The sequence below is a fragment of the Enoplosus armatus genome, chromosome 4 (genome assembly GCF_043641665.1).
Source record: "Enoplosus armatus isolate fEnoArm2 chromosome 4, fEnoArm2.hap1, whole genome shotgun sequence".
NCBI lineage: Eukaryota > Metazoa > Chordata > Actinopteri > Centrarchiformes > Enoplosidae > Enoplosus > Enoplosus armatus.
The window spans coordinates 13950603-13970539 of record NC_092183.1 but is presented as its reverse complement, the minus strand read 5'-3'; the positions used below and the strand labels follow the sequence as shown (position 1 = coordinate 13970539).

The following is a 19937-nucleotide window of genomic DNA, read 5'->3' as shown; positions in this document are numbered from 1 at the left end:
AACCCAGACTCGTCTTATCAGATCGCCAGATGGTGAAGCGCGATTCGTCACTCCAGAGAACGCGTCTCCACTGCTCTAGAGTCCAGTGGTGGCGTGCTTTACACCACTGCATCCGACGCTTTGCATTGCACTTGGTGATGTATGGCTTGGATGCAGCTGCTCGGCCATGGAAACCCATTCCATGAAACTCTCTACGCACTGTTCTTGAGCTAATCTGAAGGCCACATGAAGTTTGGAGGTCTGTAGCGATTGACTCTGCAGAAAGTTGGCAACCTCTGCACACTATGCACCTCAGCATCCGCTGACCCCGCTCCGTCATTTTACGTGGCCTAGCACTTTGTGGCTGAGTTGCTGTCTTTCCCAATCGCTTCCACTTTGTTATAATACCACTGACAGTTGACTGTGGAATATTTAGGAGCGAGGAAATTTCACGACTGGACTTGTTGCACAGGTGGCATCCTATCACAGTACCACGCTGGAATTCACTGAGCTCCTGAGAGCGACCCATTCTTTCACAAATGTTTGTAGAAACAGTCTGCATGCCTTGGTGCATGATTTTATACACCTGTGGCCATGGAAGTGATTGGAACACCTGATTTCAATTATTTGGATGGGTGAGTGAATACTTTTGGCAATATAGTGTATATTTAGGGCATCTTAAAGGGTTTTCATCTCCAGTATTCAAACTTGCTTGACATTTTATTGACGCTATATGGATCTGGCCAAAAGGACATTGCAGAAAGGGCATTTCTGACATACTTGTGGAGGCTTCATTTTAGAGAGAAGACAGCTTTGTGTGCTGGTCTTTCCTTGTCGTTGAAGGGTGTCTATACAGTAGAGCCGACGGCAAAAATGTGTGTTCTTGCAGCTTACAACTTGGTTTTGGAAAGAGAATTAGTTTAGCAGGCGACGTGCTGTAAACAGAGTCTCCTCTAAACAAATATGCCTTGGTACATGTGACAGTTTATTTTTAAGTGGCTTCGCCTGGAGCTGCTGAACTCATTGGCAGAATGAGGGTGAATAATAAGAGCAAGGCTTCAGTGCAGTGCTGCAAATGTATTTATTTAGCCATATATGTTAGTTTACTCTTAAATGTCCCAGCTGTACAAATTATTTAACACTGGAAAAAAGCATCAGCCTGAGCCAATCCACTGGTATTTAAAATGTGTTCGGTGCTCGGACGGATTCACCCCATTAGCCTCTTGTTTTTTCTTCACAAATGTCTAAATGCCCCTCCAACAGTATATTATCCTAATATTATGCAGACCCTACTCTGTAATTTCACATCTCAAATGTGGACGTGAAGCAGCGCACTGGGGTTACTGTAGCTCAGTCAGTGGTGATTTTGCCTTTCAGTAACCTTGGTTTTCCATCACAACAGAAAATAGTCTCATGTTTTTGATTGATGTCATTGAGGGGGTTACTATGGATCAGTCTCCAATGTTCATTTGTTTTGTTCGTCTGCTCCTTACTGATACACAACCTACAAGATTTTGAAGAAACTTGATGGCAGGAAGCATGATGCCCTGCTTTTAACCGAGGTCCTTGAACCTTGCACACTCTCAACAAACCCATCCTTGGTCCATGAAGTTTCAACCTGCAAAGAAACCAACTTGCTGGTTTCTGGCATTTCAGGTTTACTGTACTGTGATTAGTTGTTCATGTGTGATACACAAGCTCCTGGTGATACTAATTAGAACTTGAGGAAACTTGTTGCTTCTCACCACTTTGGCTTTCAAAAGTTAATTATTAATTGGCTTAATTTGACAAGTACAGATCAAAGTTAATTGTAATAACTTGTCATATCCAATGCTGCTAATTAGTTAAATTCAAATTAGATACACTTTAAGACCACATATCCAGTTATCCTTATTCTATAAATCTATCTAACGCTAGTTGTTATTTGACACAATTTCTAATATCTCCAGAGGCAGCTTTTCATTAATTTTCTGATTTCCTTTAAGACACAGTGAAATAAAAAAAATAAAATTTCCAAGTTCTAATTATCTGTCCTTGTGTTAATTGTTGTGCTATCTCTTATTATATGACAAAATATATTTTTTATATTTATATTATTCCTCTTTACACTTCCTATAGAACGTTAAAATATTTTTGATGACTCATTTTGTACTCGGGGATGTATACATAAATATATCCAATCAAATATGATTTGGGGCAGGCTTAGTGTTGCCTCGTGGAAGGAAGTTTAAAACTACACCAATTAGCCAACTAGCTTATCTGTTTAAAGCTGCCATAGTCACACTTTATCAATTTAAGGCTTATATCATTATCCTCTCCAACTCTCTCTGAACTTGCTCTCTCTTGCTCTTGCTTTCCTTTGCACTGCAGCTGTCCTATCGACACAAACTCCAGTCAATTTTCTGACTTTACGTCGTCAGCTTTTTCCTCTTCTTTACCTGCCTTTCTCTGCAGTGACTTTATTGAACTCCAGTGTAATTTGATTCTTACTCTATTGCTGGCTGGTAATGGGTGGATGCTAGTGTCATTTTGTGATCCATGTTCCCTTCAGGCTTTATTGTCACTGTAGGGCTGCTGCTGGGTTGACCTTTGGCTGGACTGTTATGCTTTTGTCTCTAATGGCCAGACAGTTGTGTCTCTCTGAAAGCCTATTCAACATGTTCACACATTGCCTCTGAGCCTAGAACTCAGTGGCCTGTGTTTTTCTGCTTCTTCCTGGCTGAACTTTGGTTACCTTTGGGTGAAAATGGATGCCCAGGAATGCAAACATGGTGAGAGATTTTTTTTCTTCCCCTCTCTTTCTCCCCCTGGCTCACCCTCCCCTGGTTTCTTTTCTTTCTACAGTCACTCTGCTTGGTTCTTTTTCACTTTGGGTGAGAGGACTTGTGGTCATATATGTAATCTTGGTCAATCTTGATTGGAGCCCGACATGTGTATTATTGGCCAATTTTAGTTTATGATATGTATATCAATATCATTTTACCGGGCTGTACCGAAAACAAATTCCACCGACTTTGTGAAGTGAAAGGAACTGATATGTCGCCCAGTAAATAAGAACAAATTACAGAAATGCCAGAGGTGTTTTTTTTTCAAATATTTATATTGGTTTTGGCCTCAAAATGGAGTATACGTTGTGCTCTTTGATACTGTCGTGGTTGCTTTGGCTAAATACTATACTATACGACTAAAAAATGTTACTCACTTAGAATAACTTGTTGACATTGTTGTTCAAGGTGCTGCTATTGCATTTAACTAAAACCATTTTGAAAACATTGTAAGTGTTTTTGGATGTTGAACATCAGCTCTACTTAATGATTCGTCCAGTGCAGATGCTTGTTTCTCAGTGGAGCTGGACGTTCCACTGGACAAAGGTCCCAGTCAAATGTGAACTCAGTATATTGCCGTTACATGATGTAACCCTGAGACTGCCATCCGACCAGCAACCCCCGGTTGGAGATCCATGTTATACTTGCATGATGTAAATAGACTTGACAGAGGTGATAGTCTCTTCCACTGCGAGGTCACAGCCAGCTGCCATGTTCTTAGGAGAAAGTGTTGCTGTAGTGCTTCCTCTCACCAAGACTGTGACAGTCTCTCCTATCAGCTGCACAACAGTCCTTTTTAATGTGTCAAAACATACTCTGTAAGGTGGAGTGTAAGAGACAGCAGAACAGCGGTTTCCAGACACAGTAGAGCATTAGAGGGTCTGCAGGGTGGATTAGAGGGTGGAGAGACTTTCTCTCTGCTTTCGAACCTTTAACCTCACTATTACAGAAATATATTTTCCTTGTTGAGATAAACAGTGTCCTCTTACTCATCCTCCCCCTCCCCCGACTTCTTGTCTGTTATCTGTTTTCCTAGTTTTAGTGGTAGCAGGAGTTTTATACATGACTCCTAAGGTGGGATTGTTGGTGCCAGCATTGAAGCTGGTTCTTTTAATTTATCACAGCCGTATGGGCTTGTTTTGTTAGCTTGATTTATTAAAACAGAAACACTTATGTTGGAAATATTCTTCTATGTGAATATAGATTTTATACACAGATGTGCAAATATTTATAAAGGTCCCTGGTGTTAGAAAAAGACATTTATATTAAAATGTATTCTTCTAGAAAGATTGTGTGTACATCTGCTTTAGTTCTGTTCTCTTTTTGGATTTCTTCTTTTTACGATGTCACTAGGCTGTTTATGGACCTTGGTCTTACCCTTGATATATTTCTGTCTTTCTGTGTGTGTGCTTGTGCTTGCAGTATATGTGTGTGTATATGTGTGTGTAATGTAAGGCTGACGCGGCAACACTGTTCTTGTATGTTCTGTTTAAGCTTGAGCAACCTCTTTTCAGTGACATCATAGTGAAAAGCAGCTGCTACTGCAAAGACTCATGGGTATGGACGAACTGTCTGTATTCAAATGCCCTGATACAGCTTACATTTGCATTTGATAAGCTTCTAAGAACACTAAATATGACTGGCTCAGAGTGGGTCGCTGTCTAATGGGTATATTGATTTTACAGATGGGTATGAAACCATCTGTAAAATCAAAATGGCTGTCCAATTAACACTAATTTCATCAGTGGTACTAATCACTGTTAAAATGATTTGTTGTCAATGTGACAAAGTAATTTGTCTTTTAATCATTCAAACATATTTTTGCCTTTTTATCAGCTTCATTATTTAACAAACAACACCAAAACATAGAAACGTGGGCATTATGCCTATCTTCGCTGATTTAACACTTTCATTGTCTATAAAAGTTATCTTTGATTTAGGCAGTGGAGGTTACTGAGCAATGGAGGAGTTGGGTATTTGTTTGCCATGTTAGCGTGAGAATTCAGCAAATCTCTAATGGGAAATATCTGTATCATAAAAAGGAGGGTGTGTAGATCTTTTGTGATTCAGCTGCTACACCGTCTTTGTTAATCATCTCTTTAATGATTGGTGTACCCACAAATCCCAGTAATCTTCTCTTGTTTAAGATGTCGTATATGTGACTTCTGACCTCTCCTTTCCAGATGACTCGGGGGACGAGGAGCCTACATCCCAGTCGGACCGCAGTGAGATTCAGGGCACCCTGAAGATACTCATCAGCAAGCTCGATGACCTCAGCACATGTAATGACCTGATCGCCAAGCATGGGGCGGCCCTGCAGCGCTCCCTGAGTGAACTCGAGGGTCTCAAAGTCCCCGTGGAGGGAGGAGAGAAGATCAAGGCAGTCAATGAGCGAGCCACCCTCTTCCGCATCACTTCCAATGCTATGATCAATGTAAGTAGTGACAAGACGAAGCAGCAGTGAGCAGGGAGGGACCTGCGTCCCGCATGCTTCAGCATGATCAATGTGACAGGAATGCCAGTCGTTTATAATGCCCCGGTTAGGACGTGATGAGAGATGAGATCACTTCATAGTGTGGCATGTTAAACGAGAGTCAGCGAGCTGCAGGCTCGGAGGCTGCAGGTTTAGAGAAGCAGTTCCAGACATTACCAGATCCAGTTAGACCTACTTAAACACAACCACCACTAACTTAACGTTTAAAAATGATGGTCAGTACTTAATTGCAGAGGTGATGGTGGTTCCCTGTGGTTGCAGCTTAATAACATTTGGACTTATTGTTAAGAATAACATCATCTCTTCTACGTTGCTCAGTTAAGTAAAATCGATTTGATTTATGTAGCCCTGACATACATGAAACTCGCCATATCCATATATTTTTGATTTGATAAGTAAAAGCTCCCCCAAAAAAACTTTTAACAGGGGAAAAAAGAAAGAAACATCAGGAAGAGCAACAGAAAAACCCTCTTCCAAAATAACATATTGCAGTTTAGCCAACATATTTGCCTTATCAGCTACTTTTAACTAAACACAGACACTACCAGGTCTTCAGTGACCACTATGTGTTGGATCTGATTACCAGCATCAGGCAAAGAAGTGTTCTACTGTATCTGGCCCTGTTGCATTCTGGTAAATACCACAGGACAGGCTTTACAGTATGTTAATAGTGGACGAGAGTTCAGGGACAGTTGAGGTCCAGAAGGAGTGATACTAGATATGATAGTGGGTGTGTGGGGGGGGACAGGAATAGCCCCTGCTCCCCCCTCTCAAACTCCTCCCTCCCTGCCCGGAGAGGAATGTCAGATCTTTCTGGACCACAGTTAGACAGACAGACCTGCTCTGACTAAAACCAGACAATCACGCAAGGTTTGTCTTTCTTCCTGCTTCTGTCGGTGGCTTTGTTGATAGCATTGTTTATTCTTGTGGGAGTGGGTGTTTATTTTTACTAGAATGCATGCCTGACTGGTTTTATTGGACTGGAGTATTTTGACCTTAAGATTACGTTTGAAAAAGGCAGTAGGAAAGTATTACTCCTCATATGCTGAAGTATGTGCTAATACAGCTTGTTAAGAGACTTGAGCCGTACTGCCATAGAGTTGTTATGATAAGAAAAAAAAGTAAAATCTAGATTGTGCTTTAATTATGTGAAAGGCCGTTGCTCAAAACGATGAGCCCCTTGTTTCTCTCTGTCATCCATTTAGTTTTATTAATTGGTGTGGGAAATTGAAACTTACTGGGCAAACTATAAAATAGACCCTCTTGGATTGCCTAACTCATTAAAATGCCATTAGGTTTGCCAAGAATGTGCTTCTAATGAGAAAAAGTGCTGCCCCAAACTCCCTGCAATGATTTTTGTTCTTTTAAATTGCTCTCTTCAAGCAGAGCAGTGCAAGATATGGGTGTTTGGATCTCTGTAGCCATATTTTGGGCCACCTTTAAGACATTTACTTTGCTCTAAAATATAATTGTAGTTTTTGTGTGCTTTTCCCAAAGAAATTGGGCTATACATACAAGGAGGGAATAAAGGAAAGGGGAGAGGTTGAGGGAAGGAGGCCATAATGGCAAGACACAACATGCTCCCTGTGATCTGACCACAGCCCGAGGAGAGAGTTGCACTAGTTCATTTAATGATGATGTAACTTCTCCCGTGTGCCAGGCTCTTGCTTACATTTATATACCTACCACTTTGGGTTTGTATGGTTTAATCACATGAAACGTCCCTCAAGTTCATTGTATTCTGTGCTACGTCACTTATTCTGCAAAGTGCATCAGGACTTTTAATTTGATGCTGACATCTGTTGATGCCACCTCTTACTTACATATCCCTGTCTGCATGCCCATTCACTTTTTAAATTTTTTTTTTAGCCTTTATCAACCCTCCCTTCCCCCAGTGGAAGTCACATGCAGTCTGCGTTTGTATCAGAGACTCAGCATAAAAAAAAGTGGAACTATCATACATTTTCAAGTGGGTGTTGAGTTTCATATCATGGTTATGTCTGAGGAAGTGGACCCCAACGTCACATGCACTTCTAACATTTAAACTGAGGCTTGGACCTTGATGTTTAGACATTTGATGCAGGACTGCTGAAGGTAAGAGACTGATTGGATGGCTTTACTATCAGATATTATGTGACTTTCATACATTGTTTTCAGTCAAAGTAGAGTTATAGTGTAAAACACCTAAAGCCTTTCAAATGTAACCTTTGTAAAAGGTAAGGGTGCGTGATATTTCAGTACTATCAACATATAATGAAATTGCACCATTACCATACATATGAATTTAAAATATTACATTATAACAATTAAAATCTCTTGGTCTGTACAGATTAGTTACAACAAGATGAGCACAAATTACTTTTCCATTTTTTTCCTTATCTGGTTTAACAAATGACAGAAAAAATAAATGAAATTTAAAGCATTAATTTAGTTACTTGGTAAGATTAAAGACGTATTACACATATCGAATATATTATTATAATGTGATTTTTAGAAATAGCTTTCATATTTTACTAAAAATATCACCTCTTTAAATATTAAGAGACAACTAATTGTGTATCTATGTAATATTGTGTGTTTGTTTGTGTGTGTGAGAGAGAGACAGGGCTGAAAAGACAATAGACAGACAGGTATCCTGCTTTCTGGAAACAAATCAAGGAAGGAGTCAGGTGTTACGCACCCTTGTTTCTCTTCCTGCTGCCGCACATCCTGACTGCACGCTCACCAGCCAGAGAACAGAAATTATTCGAGCTGTGTGACACCTTCGCCCCTCCAGCTCACCGCCTGCAGCCACTAGTTTATCTAAGTGGTTCAAGCTAACTCTCAATAGCCCCTCTGGCTCTGGGACCAAAGAGACTTTTGCTGCAAAATGCTGAGTGGCCCATATGTGATCATGTGCTCTGCTCCACTCATGTGGTAAGAACAATGACTAGCCCCCACAAAATGCTACAAAAAATGTTCGATTTAGTAAAGCAGTTTCAAAATGATGATTCAGAAACCCTCCTCTGAGGCCCGCTATGCTGACAGCTCAGTGAGTGTCACATGACATTTTCATCATGCACGTTGTCAGCTGTGAGCTGTCATTTAGGTTCATTGACCTTTGAGTTCACTATGGGGCAAGGCTGTCAGACATAGGATGTGGTGCCAACAAATGCTGACATGTAATATATATGTTTCATCTGAAGTAACCTCTTCGTCTCTGCAGCAAAAGCAAGGCAGCAACAATAACTCAAATATAGTCTGCTACGCAATCAGAAGCTTAACCTCCAGCTCATCACTCACAGATGTTTTCTACACTGTGCTCCGAGGCACATTTGACACAGCAGGGAGAACCAGTAAATACTCGGCAGACAGCTAATTAACATATTGATGATTGCTTGAAACAGAGGTAATAAATACCCTTGATTACAATGATTGACATCATTATACCTTTTCCCATTCCAGTGTTCTCTCCCTCATATTGATGTATTGTTGTTATATCATTATGTTATATCATGAATAATTATATCCTGATAATTTCGTTTTTTCAGTGTTGTCTTTTCTGTTGACTCTAATAAATGTGGAAGCATTCATAAAGGTTTTATGATTTTAATTGTTTTATTTTAAAGAAGAGGTTACCTAGACTTGAACAGGATCTAAAAGAAGTCACTCTTTTTCAAAATCCCCATAATGCGATGGTGTTGTAATGCCATGAGAAGAGTTATTTGAGGGCACTCAAATAGTCATAGCAAGTGGAAAGTAACTTGTACCTTGTTGAATTATGAACAGCAGATTTTTTTCAGGATGTAAATCCATTTTTTCAGACTCTATATTATAGAAATTCAACTTTCAGTGCTGTCTGAGTGTTGATGTACTTGTGTGCATGTGTTCCCCCAGGCATGTCGAGACTTCTTGGACCTAGCAGAGACTCACAGCAGGAGATGGCAGCGGGCGCTGCAGTATGAGCGAGAGCAGCGTACCCACCTAGAGGAGACCATTGAGCAGCTAGCCAAGCAGCATAACAGTCTGGAGCGAGCGTGGAGAGAAGCACCCACGCTTGCTTCCACCACACCCAGTGCCCCTTCCACCAACAAGGGTGAGACTGACTGTCAGTCACTGTGGGCCTCAGTGTAGACCTCAGTGCACAGGCTAAAAGTCATGTGTGACCTCAGGCTCAATATTACAGACAGTCCTCATTTAGAGGAAGGGGATTTTAAGTTAGTTAAGTCAGAAGGTTTGGATTGGATTATCTAAAGTTAGAGATGGTAATTACCTTCGCCAGGACTGTAAGTCATGTGGTCTCTTCTGAAAGTCTGTCCATCCATTTGTATTTTCCTGTCTGTTTACTTATGAACAACATATCTTGAAAACAAATGGCAAGCTGGCATGAAATTGTATATCCATCGTCACAGAGGAAGAAACCTATTGATTTTGGTGACCCTATGACTCTTAACACCCTTTTTTTCAGTTTCAAATCTCCTGACCCTTCGTCTCAAACATACATGTGTTTGTTTAGTGTAAGACTGTCCCCTCCAGAAAAATGGCTGCACTAGTCATTTGTACAAATAGCTCAAAACAACATTCAGTACCAAAACAGGAAGTAGTGCTACACTTAATAGTATTCTGTCATTTATACAGTGCAGTGCTGGCTGTAAAGGTACCAGAGAGATGAGTCTTTTCTCCTTTAAAACGTTGGAGTGGTGAAAAAACATTTCATGTGTTCATGACCAGGATGTAGTGGAGGTTATCATCTTCTCTCAGTTATTTAGTAGTTTGTGAGTAGAGTTAACCCATCCTTTGAGGCTGATACAAATCTTTATTGAATAAATACATTGTATGCATCAAACTAACTAGTATTAAATATAAGCTGGTTTTAAAAGAATATTATTAAAAACAAGTATTTTGTGAAAATACAGTTTGTTCACATTGGTGGTTGTTTGTTTGTTTGTTTGGTTGTAGTTCCCCCTCATTTTTTAATAGAATCACTTTCCTTTAGATTACCTGATATAAGGATTTGTGCCTCTCGGTTGGAAGCTCTAGTTTACACACATAACGGATCAGTGAACATACTGAATATTGAATGTTGGATACTGAATGTTCGAAGCGCACCCTGGGGAACTTGCATCATTCAGGCTACTTAACCAGCAGGAACATTGCCAATTTTACTAAGCTGATTATTCCTTGATTAATTACCATGGGTATTTGATTATACGCTGCTCTTTCCTGAACTGATGGTTCTGCTAGTAGTGAATGCATTTACTCACCAATGTATGTGTCCTGACAGAAGGGAGTGAGAGGCTGCGCAAAGAAGAGGCAAGTGATGAAGATGAGGATACTGAGTACTTTGATGCCATGGAGGATTCCCCTGCATTTATCACAGTGACTGCCACTGAGAACACACAGCACAGGTCAGCCGCACACGGGGAACCATATTTTCTTATTTAGAGACAGCAGGACAGCTGACAGACAGATACGGGGATGAAGGTTTAGTTGAGTTTAATATTTAGTCTGCTTGTGTACATGTGTTACCACAATAAACCATTTCTGTGCATGCTCTAATTTGTCATAACAGTGAATTTGACTCAGCTGAACAAGCTTCTGATGATGGCTCATGGTGTGACAACACACACACACACACACACACACACACACACACACACACACACACACACACACACATACATTCACATTTTGTCTCGTGTTCACTTGTGTTAGACAGATAAAAATAACATAATACTCTCATCCCTGTCTGCTTTCCTGCAGCAAAATAAACACATTTCTGTTTGGGTTCTTTTTTGCTCTCTCAGTACTTTACTTTATAGCACATTTGTATCGCTGCATTGGAGTCAGTCTCTTGCGGGCAACTCAAACGCTTGTTTTTGCAGAGCTTGTGCTTCTTTACTTTTGAAAAACTTCTTGACTACCTATTAGTCATCATTGTTATGATTCATCACTTGCAACACATCCCTCAACACCAGTAGCACCATTAAGAATGATGGAAACTGTTGCACAGTATTCATCTGTAATACGCAGCAATCTGTTTGCTCCCTTGTGTGTATTGAGTTTGTATTGTGTGTGTGCACGTGGGAAATGAGAGAGAGAGACAGAGGGACATTGAGTCTGTTTATATGTCCAGTGCTCATTGTAGAAAACATTGTCTTTCTGTTCCAGGCGATCTCAGAGTAATTTGAGCGGAGCAAGCGGAGGTCAGCCCAATGACTGGAACCAGGACAACCATGTAAGTGCCTGTCCTAACTAGTCTAGTCTGACTAATACTGCTGACATTTGTAATCTCAATATATATTCATTTGTGCTGCTGGAAAGCTCATTGATTTATTTCTATAACCACCTTCACTTGCTGCTCTCACAGTCCTCCTTTCCTATCCTACATTCATCCCATGCTCACACACGTACACACAGGCAGCCTTTATCTGTGTTTCCTACGGTCTCGTTGTCACCCCCGTGGTGCCGAAGATACACAGCTGCTTCATTCCACTAAATCTTAATTACCAGTCAAACATCTGCTCTTCTTTCCCTTCAACTCTCCCTTGCTTCTTCTTCTCTCTAACACACATCTGTGTCTTTCACTTGCTCTGTCATTCTGTTTCCACTTGCTGATATGCTGCCAAGCTGTCTATGAAGTTGAAAGGACTTCTCAAACTTGTATACATCGAGTATTCTTTTCATCCACCTTTTCCGCTTCCACCTAATCCCAGATGTCTCCAAGCTGTAATGATGTGTCAGGGAAGGAGCTGCAGCCACGCAGACAGAGGCGAACTCATGTCCCAGACAAGCCCAACTACTCCCTCAATTTGTGGAGCATCATGAAGAACTGCATCGGCAAGGAGCTCTCCAAAATTCCCATGCCTGTAAGTGTGTGAGGCGTGACCCTCCTTTATGCTGACAGATTAAAATAAATGTGTGTCTCACCCCTTCTTGATCCTCCCATTCAGGTAAACTTCAACGAGCCTCTGTCGATGCTGCAGCGTCTCACCGAGGACCTGGAGTATCACGAGCTTCTGGACAAGGCGGCACGCTGCGACTCCTCCCTGGAGCAGATGTGCCTGGTCGCTGCCTTCTCCGTCTCATCCTACTCCACCACGGTCCACCGGACAGCCAAGCCCTTTAACCCCCTCCTGGGCGAGACCTACGAGCTCGATCGCCTGGAGGAGTTTGGCTACCGCTCGCTGTGTGAGCAGGTAAGAGCATGGCCAAGGGGAGTTTTTTTTGTTTATACACTCACTGATGTGCATGCACACACATGACACACAAACTAGTACACAAGGTCAGCCCATGTTCTCCAAACAGGTTGTTAAGCGTTATATGAATATATTTCGTATATTCTACTTTAACTTTATATCTGTCTTTCTTCTAAGGTGAGCCATCACCCCCCTGCAGCTGCACATCATGTGATTTCTCAACGAGGCTGGACCCTGTGGCAGGAAATCACCATCGCCAGCAAGTTCCGTGGCAAATACCTCTCCATAATGCCTCTGGGTGAGACATTTCATATTCAGTGGGGGAAGCAAACAAACTATATGTGTAAATAAAGGTTCCATCATGCACATTTAACAGCCACATCAGGCAGAGTCCGGACTCCACTTGAGAGCAGGAGACGACTGTGTTTCCTCCCACACAATCTAAAGCTGGAGGAAAGGGTGTGAGAATGAATCAGGACAGTTTTAAGACCTTTTTGACACATGCATGAAATATGGGTATAAAGGGAGCTCTCTATTGCACTGGGGCGGCAGAGAGCAGCGGTCTGTTGGCTCAGATAAATGAGTGATTTGATAGATGCTGGTCCAGCCAAGAGATGCAGTGGTATTTATCTCACTTCTCTCACTTCCTGTTATATGCCTGCTGTGAGGAGCCATGTAATAGAAAAGAAACTCTTTATGCATTTATGGTCAAATACATGTTATCAATCTCCCAGGGTCAGGTCATACTGGAAATAGGTGGAAATGCATTGCCTGTGCACAGGTCATAAATTTGTTTTTCAGCTGCTTCAAGTAGAACTGATCATGTTCACAAACAGATTTAGAATCAGAAAAGCAAACCCACAACCTAAACATCAATGCAACGTCTGCAATTACAAATTGGTAACAAAGAAGCTGTGATATTTCCTTTCTCTTACAGCCTTTTGTCCCTCTCCCTCCCCAGGTGCCATTCACCTGCATTTCCACTCCAGCGGGAACCACTATGTGTGGAGAAAGGTCACCTCCACAGTGCACAACATCATTGTGGGCAAGCTGTGGATTGACCAGGTCTGTTTGTGAGCACTTCTCATTGGTAATCGTTCATCCACAGCTCCAAACCCACAACCCTCTGATCTTCCAGAGTAACCCTATAGATGTTTTTTCTGCCTGTGTTGCCATCGTGTGTCGGACAGACCAGCAGAACAGAGCACTGTGAAGAAGGGAATCAGAGCAAAGCCTTGCAGCACATGAAGAATGAGCTTCATGATCTCTAGGGATTTATCTTTAGCTTTGATCTCTAAAAACACCCTAAAATAACAGCTTCTTCTTTCTGTGAGATGGCCCAGTTATATAGGGGGAGGGAGGTGGGAGGGGCAGGCTTCATATCTGCATCATGTCTGTCTGTCTGTGCGGGATCACGTCTGTTTGTTTAGAAGTGGAATTCTTGTTTTTCCCTTTCCCCTCCTTTTTTATTCTTCCTGTTTCAGCTTGTGCTGTGTGTCATATCAGTCTGTCTGTCAGCGTGTGTGTGTGTGTTTGTATTTGTGTGTAAGAATATGGCAGATTCACTTACATCTGAATTATTACTCTCAGAAGCACATTGGTGTGTGGAATAAGGATGCTTCTTGGCTACAGACCACAATAGGAATATCAGCTCTGAATTATTAAACCAAAGCATTTTGAGTTGGTAATATCGAGTAGTTTACAAACATCCAGTATTTCCCTGGATATTTATGGCTGATGTAGATGATTAAAGGTACCCTGTGGAGTTATGTGTACGTTCAGCATTTCGCAGCAAAACACAATGTGTGTGTGTTCTTAAGGTCAAAGAAATGCGTTGTTACCTCATACAAAATTTTTTTTTATGTTTTGAAATGAATGTATCCAAGTAAACTGTTATTTTTGCTATCGGCATGTATATTTGAGATACTAGTCTAGCAAAAACAATACCACCTCTGCGTCCCTCTAACTTCGGTTTGTCCACTAAGAAAAAGTCTCACCAATATTTACACATTCTTATTTTTCTCTCTTATTTTTTACTCTCTTATTGTTTCGCTTTCTCCGGTCAGTACTTGCCCTCTCCCAACGCCCCCATGCATCACTCTGCCCTCTGGTGCAGAACAGGGTCAGTAAAAAAACTCCATACCAAACTATGGAAACTATTCTGCTGCTGCCTTCTCTACTGCCAGTGTAATGGCAGACAAGTGAAGCCAGAGAGGGCGATATGTACAGCATCTGCATATTATCACTTTTTATTTAGTTTGACTGGGTGACAGTTGTTGAGATTTAAATTTTATGGCTGTTAGATGCTGCAAAAGACAAAAATGTGTGTCACAGGTTAAAAATGTGAAACTTGAAAGGCATGGCCTATCAACAGTGGCTGCCCATGTGTGTGTGACCTCATGCACGTGCTGGTAGACCACATACAGTACAAACAACATGGGGACCTGCTCATCAACACATTGCTCTACAGCACCACTAGTTGTCAAAAATGGTACCTTTAAAGCACCTGAAAACTTGGTTCCAAAGCATTTCTCTATAACACTAAATATTTGTTGCCTAAGTTTCGCAACAATCAAATATAAACATAGAATAAAACTTCCTTAGTTATAAATGAATGAGCACTGTGGGTGCAGTTTGATCAGATTTGATTAACTATGGTGTCTCCTCCTGTACATTTCTAACGGTATATAAACAGTATGGTCTTTAACAGACAGCATGTTCATGTAGAACTCCATCGCTAATAGTAAAAATGAGTAAGAAAGTAGGTTTTCAGGTCCTTTGAGATAAAACACGGGACAAAGTGCATTTTCATTGTTGTTGGACCCCATCTAACCATTACGGTTTCAATTTGCTGACCTGTCATGCTGTTTGCCATTATCTCAGGATACTTTTACTTTACTGTACACACACGGTGAAAGAATAGCTTTGACATGCTACTATTCTCTCTGTGTGTTTGCCTCTCTCACTCTTTGTATGTTTGTGTCTGTGCAGTCAGGGGACATTGAGATTGTGAATCACAGGACCAAGGAGACCTGCCAACTCAAGTTCTCTCCCTACAGCTATTTCTCCAGGGACGTCCCACGGAAGGTAAATGCTTCCTTTCCATACTGATAGCCGACCTTGGCATGATGTCATACGATGAGGGGTTTATTTATGTGATGCTGCCTCCTGCTGGACAGTACCAACGTAGTACTGTAATGTATTAGTACTTACAGTAGTTTAATATAGAAGCTCGCTGTATGAGGTCACAATGCAGTGAGGTAACCTCTTTTGGAGTCGTGCCAGTTTCGTAAAAATGGGGCATGATGCTGCCTTCCTTGGTAGTGACTGATTTGGGATAAACTTAAGGAAATCTACGGGTGCCCTACCCAGGGGACTGTGCTTAACATTAGGAGGAAAGGACACGGTGATACATCTACAGAAAGATAGCTTGCTTTAGTTTCTTCATTCCCTATAGTATCTATGTAAAAAGTCCATTTTCTGATTTCCTTTTGCTTTTTCCAGGTGACAGGTGTGGTGGCAGACAGTGGGGGCCAGGCTCACTACATCCTCTCTGGTACGTGGGATGATAAAATAGAGAGTGCCAAGATCGTTCAGAGCAGCCGAGGAGGCAGTGGATCAGAGGGCAAGCAGAAGACAGTCTATCAGACGTTGTCCCCCAAACTGCTGTGGAAGAAATACCCTCTCCCGTAAGCGCTCGTCTCATCAGCCTCATAAGGCAGAATGTTGCAATATATGAGTCATGGTAGTTGCATAACAGGTGCAGTCAATATCATTGATTGCAGAGCATCACACTGTGTAACTCCTGTCAATTTCCTCTTACTCTCTCAGGGAGAACGCCGAGAACATGTACTACTTCTCAGCGCTTGCACTGACCCTGAATGAGCAGGAGGATGGAGTGGGACTGACCGACAGCCGTCTGAGACCAGACCAGAAGCTGATGGAGGAAGGCCGGTGGGACGAGGCAAACTCCGAGAAACAGAGGCTAGAGGAGAAACAAAGAGCTGTGAGGAGGAGGAGGGAAGCAGAGGCCACAGACGCCCTTGATGACGGTATGAAGCGGGGAACATGAAGTGTGGAGTCTGATAGGCAAAGAGGTGCTGAGTATAAGACAGACAGACAGGGATGATAAAGACAGAATAAAGGGAGGGGAAGGGCGTAGGGTTGTGAGGTGGGAGTTTTTTTAAGGGGCATCCAGGGTTCCTGTCGTAAAAGTCCCATTCATTTTCTGCTTTGCCAATGTTAGGTGACAGTTGGAGCACTGTTAAATCGTCACAAGAAAAGATAAGCAACTCAATCAGAAAATACCTTGTTTTTTAAGCTAAAAGACTACATAAACACAAGGAGAGGAGTTAACTTCGACCCCATGAGCGTTTCTGTAAAAAAAACATCCAATCACCAAGCTGATATTCTGTTTACTGGAAACTAAACATTATGATTTGTAATGACCTTATAATACATTCAGCAGTTTTAATCAGTTGACTTCTGGGTCAATTTTGGATGAACTTTTCAACTATAGTGCAGTGTTCGGTTCCTGATTGCAAAAACAAAACGTTTTTGATTTGCCTCAGTTTTGATTCACACGTCTAGCTAACTTCTTTTCTGTAGCAATGGCAGCTGAGGCTTGTGGGTATTGTAGTATTTAGAGCTGTCTGCCATACTAAGCTGACGTAAAAAACATGATTTCTTGGAAAAGAAGTTGAAATAATTTAAACTGATGGCCATAATGTAAATCTAAAGTATTGTTAAACTATCCAGCAGAGTGTGTCTGTGTTGAAGAACATTGACGATATAATAAAAAGAAAACTTTGAAATGGGAATTTATAGTGGAGTAAAAATACTTCCAGAACCAGCTGGTCCTCCCGTAGTAGTAAAAATACTCATTATGCAGAATGGCCCATTTCAGAATGATGTATATTATAACTTTGGATTATAAACATTGATAGATTAATGTACGTATCACTTTAATGTTGCAGCTGATGTGGCTTTATATACTGCTATGTAGCTTAATCTATATTCATATATCATATGTCATTCATTGATTATATTTTGTATTAATAATCTGAATCTGTAAAGTAACTAAATGTATCAAATAAATGGAGTGGAGTAAAAAATACAATATTTACCTATGAGATGTAGAAGTATAAAATAATAAATAGAAATATTCAAGTAAAGTACAAGTACCTCCAAATTATTGGTTGGCCTACAGTAAGTAGGTACAGTACTTGAGTAAATGTACTCTCCACCACTGTCAGTATGCTGTATTTAATATTAGAGACAGTTATTACTGGGACCAACAGCCAAGACCTCAAACCAAAGCATTACATAAAATGATAAGCAGTTGCTGTTATATAAATAATTTCTTCCTCCATTATTATGGTCTATAATGGTTAGGATTCAAGAAGTAGTATTTTACGGAAGAACTCAGCAGAAACTTTTCATCCTGGTGGCATTCCTGTGTGTGTGTTGTGCGTAGGCTAGATTGTATTCGATGTACCCATGACTTGTCTTTCTTTTCCTCCCTCTATTGGTGGTCAGAGTGTGATTATGACTCTGGTGAGTGGGGGTTGCCCTGTGCCCCTCTGTTGTGCATCACTCCCACACACACACACACACACACACACACACACACACACACACACACACTCCCACACACACACACACACACACACACACACACACTCCCACACACACACACACACACACACACACACACACACACACCATCCTCTGTGTGTCCTCTGTGTGGTCTGCCTCTGTGTGGGAACTGCATGATACCCCTCTCATGTCAACTTCTCCAGATAATGACTCAGGAAAAAAAAGACTTTTTCCTGCATACATGTGACATTTTCATTTAGAACTGTTACATGAAATAACAGATACAACTCTTAAAATCTACAAGTTTTCTCAGTGTGCTATGGTGAAGCCACATTAGCAAGTGATTAATTTGCACTGCATTGTCATCTTGTCTATTTGTTACACTGACCAACAGTAAACAAGTTACAGTAATGCATTTTTCAAGTTAAATCTAATGCCTCAAATGTTTTTATAAAGGGAACAACATGAGCTGTTTGCTTAGTGTTCACACATCTGAAAGCTGCAATTTATGACTTTTTTGAGTTTCTTTTTTGAGTTTCTGTATTAAGAAATGGAGTTCCAAAACTGTGATTATAATTTTCCTCTTCACTGGGATCGTTCCAGTTTTATATATAAAACATATATATATTGTGCTCATTTGTATTCTGTTGACACTTTTGAGTACAAACTTGTTCACCGTTACATGAGATTGGCTCACATTTGGAGCTCTCCCAAATGCAGTGCTCAGCAATTGATTGCTTCCCATAGATATGCATATGTATGAAGGCGAATTGATCGCTCAGTGAATCGCCTGCAAGTGTGGCTTCTCCACTAGAGTGCAATTTAAATGATGGCAACTGAGTAACACCTGTGCTTCCTCCCTGCAGGTAGAGAATACGAGGGCTACCAGCCGCTGTGGTTTCACCAGAGGAGGGACTCAGTCACTGGAGAGACAAACTTTGTGTACAAGGGAGGTTACTGGGAGGCGAAGGAGAGACAGGACTGGAGCATGTGTCCTGACATCTTCTAACCCAGGAACTGACCCTGGATCACTCCTAACCTCATCGGACAGGGAACTGCTCTGCCTCTTGTCCTTCAGCAATGGGGCGTAGCTGGCTTATGAGCACCATGTGGACCTTTTGCGAGCACGAGAATGTGTACGTTTCACGCACTCTCGGATAACACTGTACCTCCAAATGTGCACTCTCATTCTGTTTTTACTATGGGGAAAAAGAAGGGGCGATCCCTGAGCAGTCCTCTTTGACACTATACTGAAACAGCCGTGAGATAATATGTGGATGTGAGGTGGTGTTGGAGTTGTAACTCACCACACAACAAAGGCACCTGCACACTCCTGAAATCAGGTGCTCTCTAAATCCTAATCACAATGCACTTTTCTGTGTTCACCCCATTTAAGAGTTTTACTGATTGGCCTGAAGCCCATATCAAAGCAGCTCACGATTACAGACTGACAGCTAACAGGGACAAAGTCATAAACGGCACATAGAAACAGAACAGTGTTGAAGGTTACAAGATCATCCTCCGTTTGATTCAGCACAATTGAGATGATGCTAGACCTACTTTATAAATCTTAAATTAGTTCCCTCTTTTTCTTCACAGGAATATTTCAAGTGCTCATTATTTGCCCCTTTTTAAGAAAGAGGCTAAGGCCTGAAAATGGTGTCTGGAAATGTTCAAAACTGATTAAATAAAAAAGACATCCTGAAAACACAACAAATTGTATAAATAACTACAGACAAAATGTATATCCAATATCCAATTTTCATACACCTTTTCATTCTGCTTATTTTTCACAATTGTTCATTGCAAGTCCTTTTTATTTCTATTAATTATCTATTATCATTTTACTTTTTTTTTTACCAA

At 41.1% G+C, this 19937-nt stretch overlaps 1 protein-coding gene across 1 annotated transcript in view; it reads left to right on the top strand.

Annotated features, from left to right (window-relative positions):
• The window catches only part of osbp2b (oxysterol binding protein 2b), a 36670-nt gene extending 16935 nt beyond the window's left edge, over positions 1-19735 (top strand). The window contains 12 exon segments of the mRNA XM_070903687.1: positions 4988-5238; positions 9175-9373; positions 10562-10685; positions 11449-11515; positions 11994-12146; positions 12231-12476; positions 12654-12774; positions 13438-13541; positions 15468-15563; positions 15981-16165; positions 16308-16573; positions 18947-19735. Coding sequence (XP_070759788.1) covers positions 4988-5238; positions 9175-9373; positions 10562-10685; positions 11449-11515; positions 11994-12146; positions 12231-12476; positions 12654-12774; positions 13438-13541; positions 15468-15563; positions 15981-16165; positions 16308-16573; positions 18947-19083 — 1949 coding nt within the window. The 3' untranslated portion in view covers positions 19084-19735.
• The last annotated feature ends 202 nt before the right edge of the window (positions 19736-19937 follow it).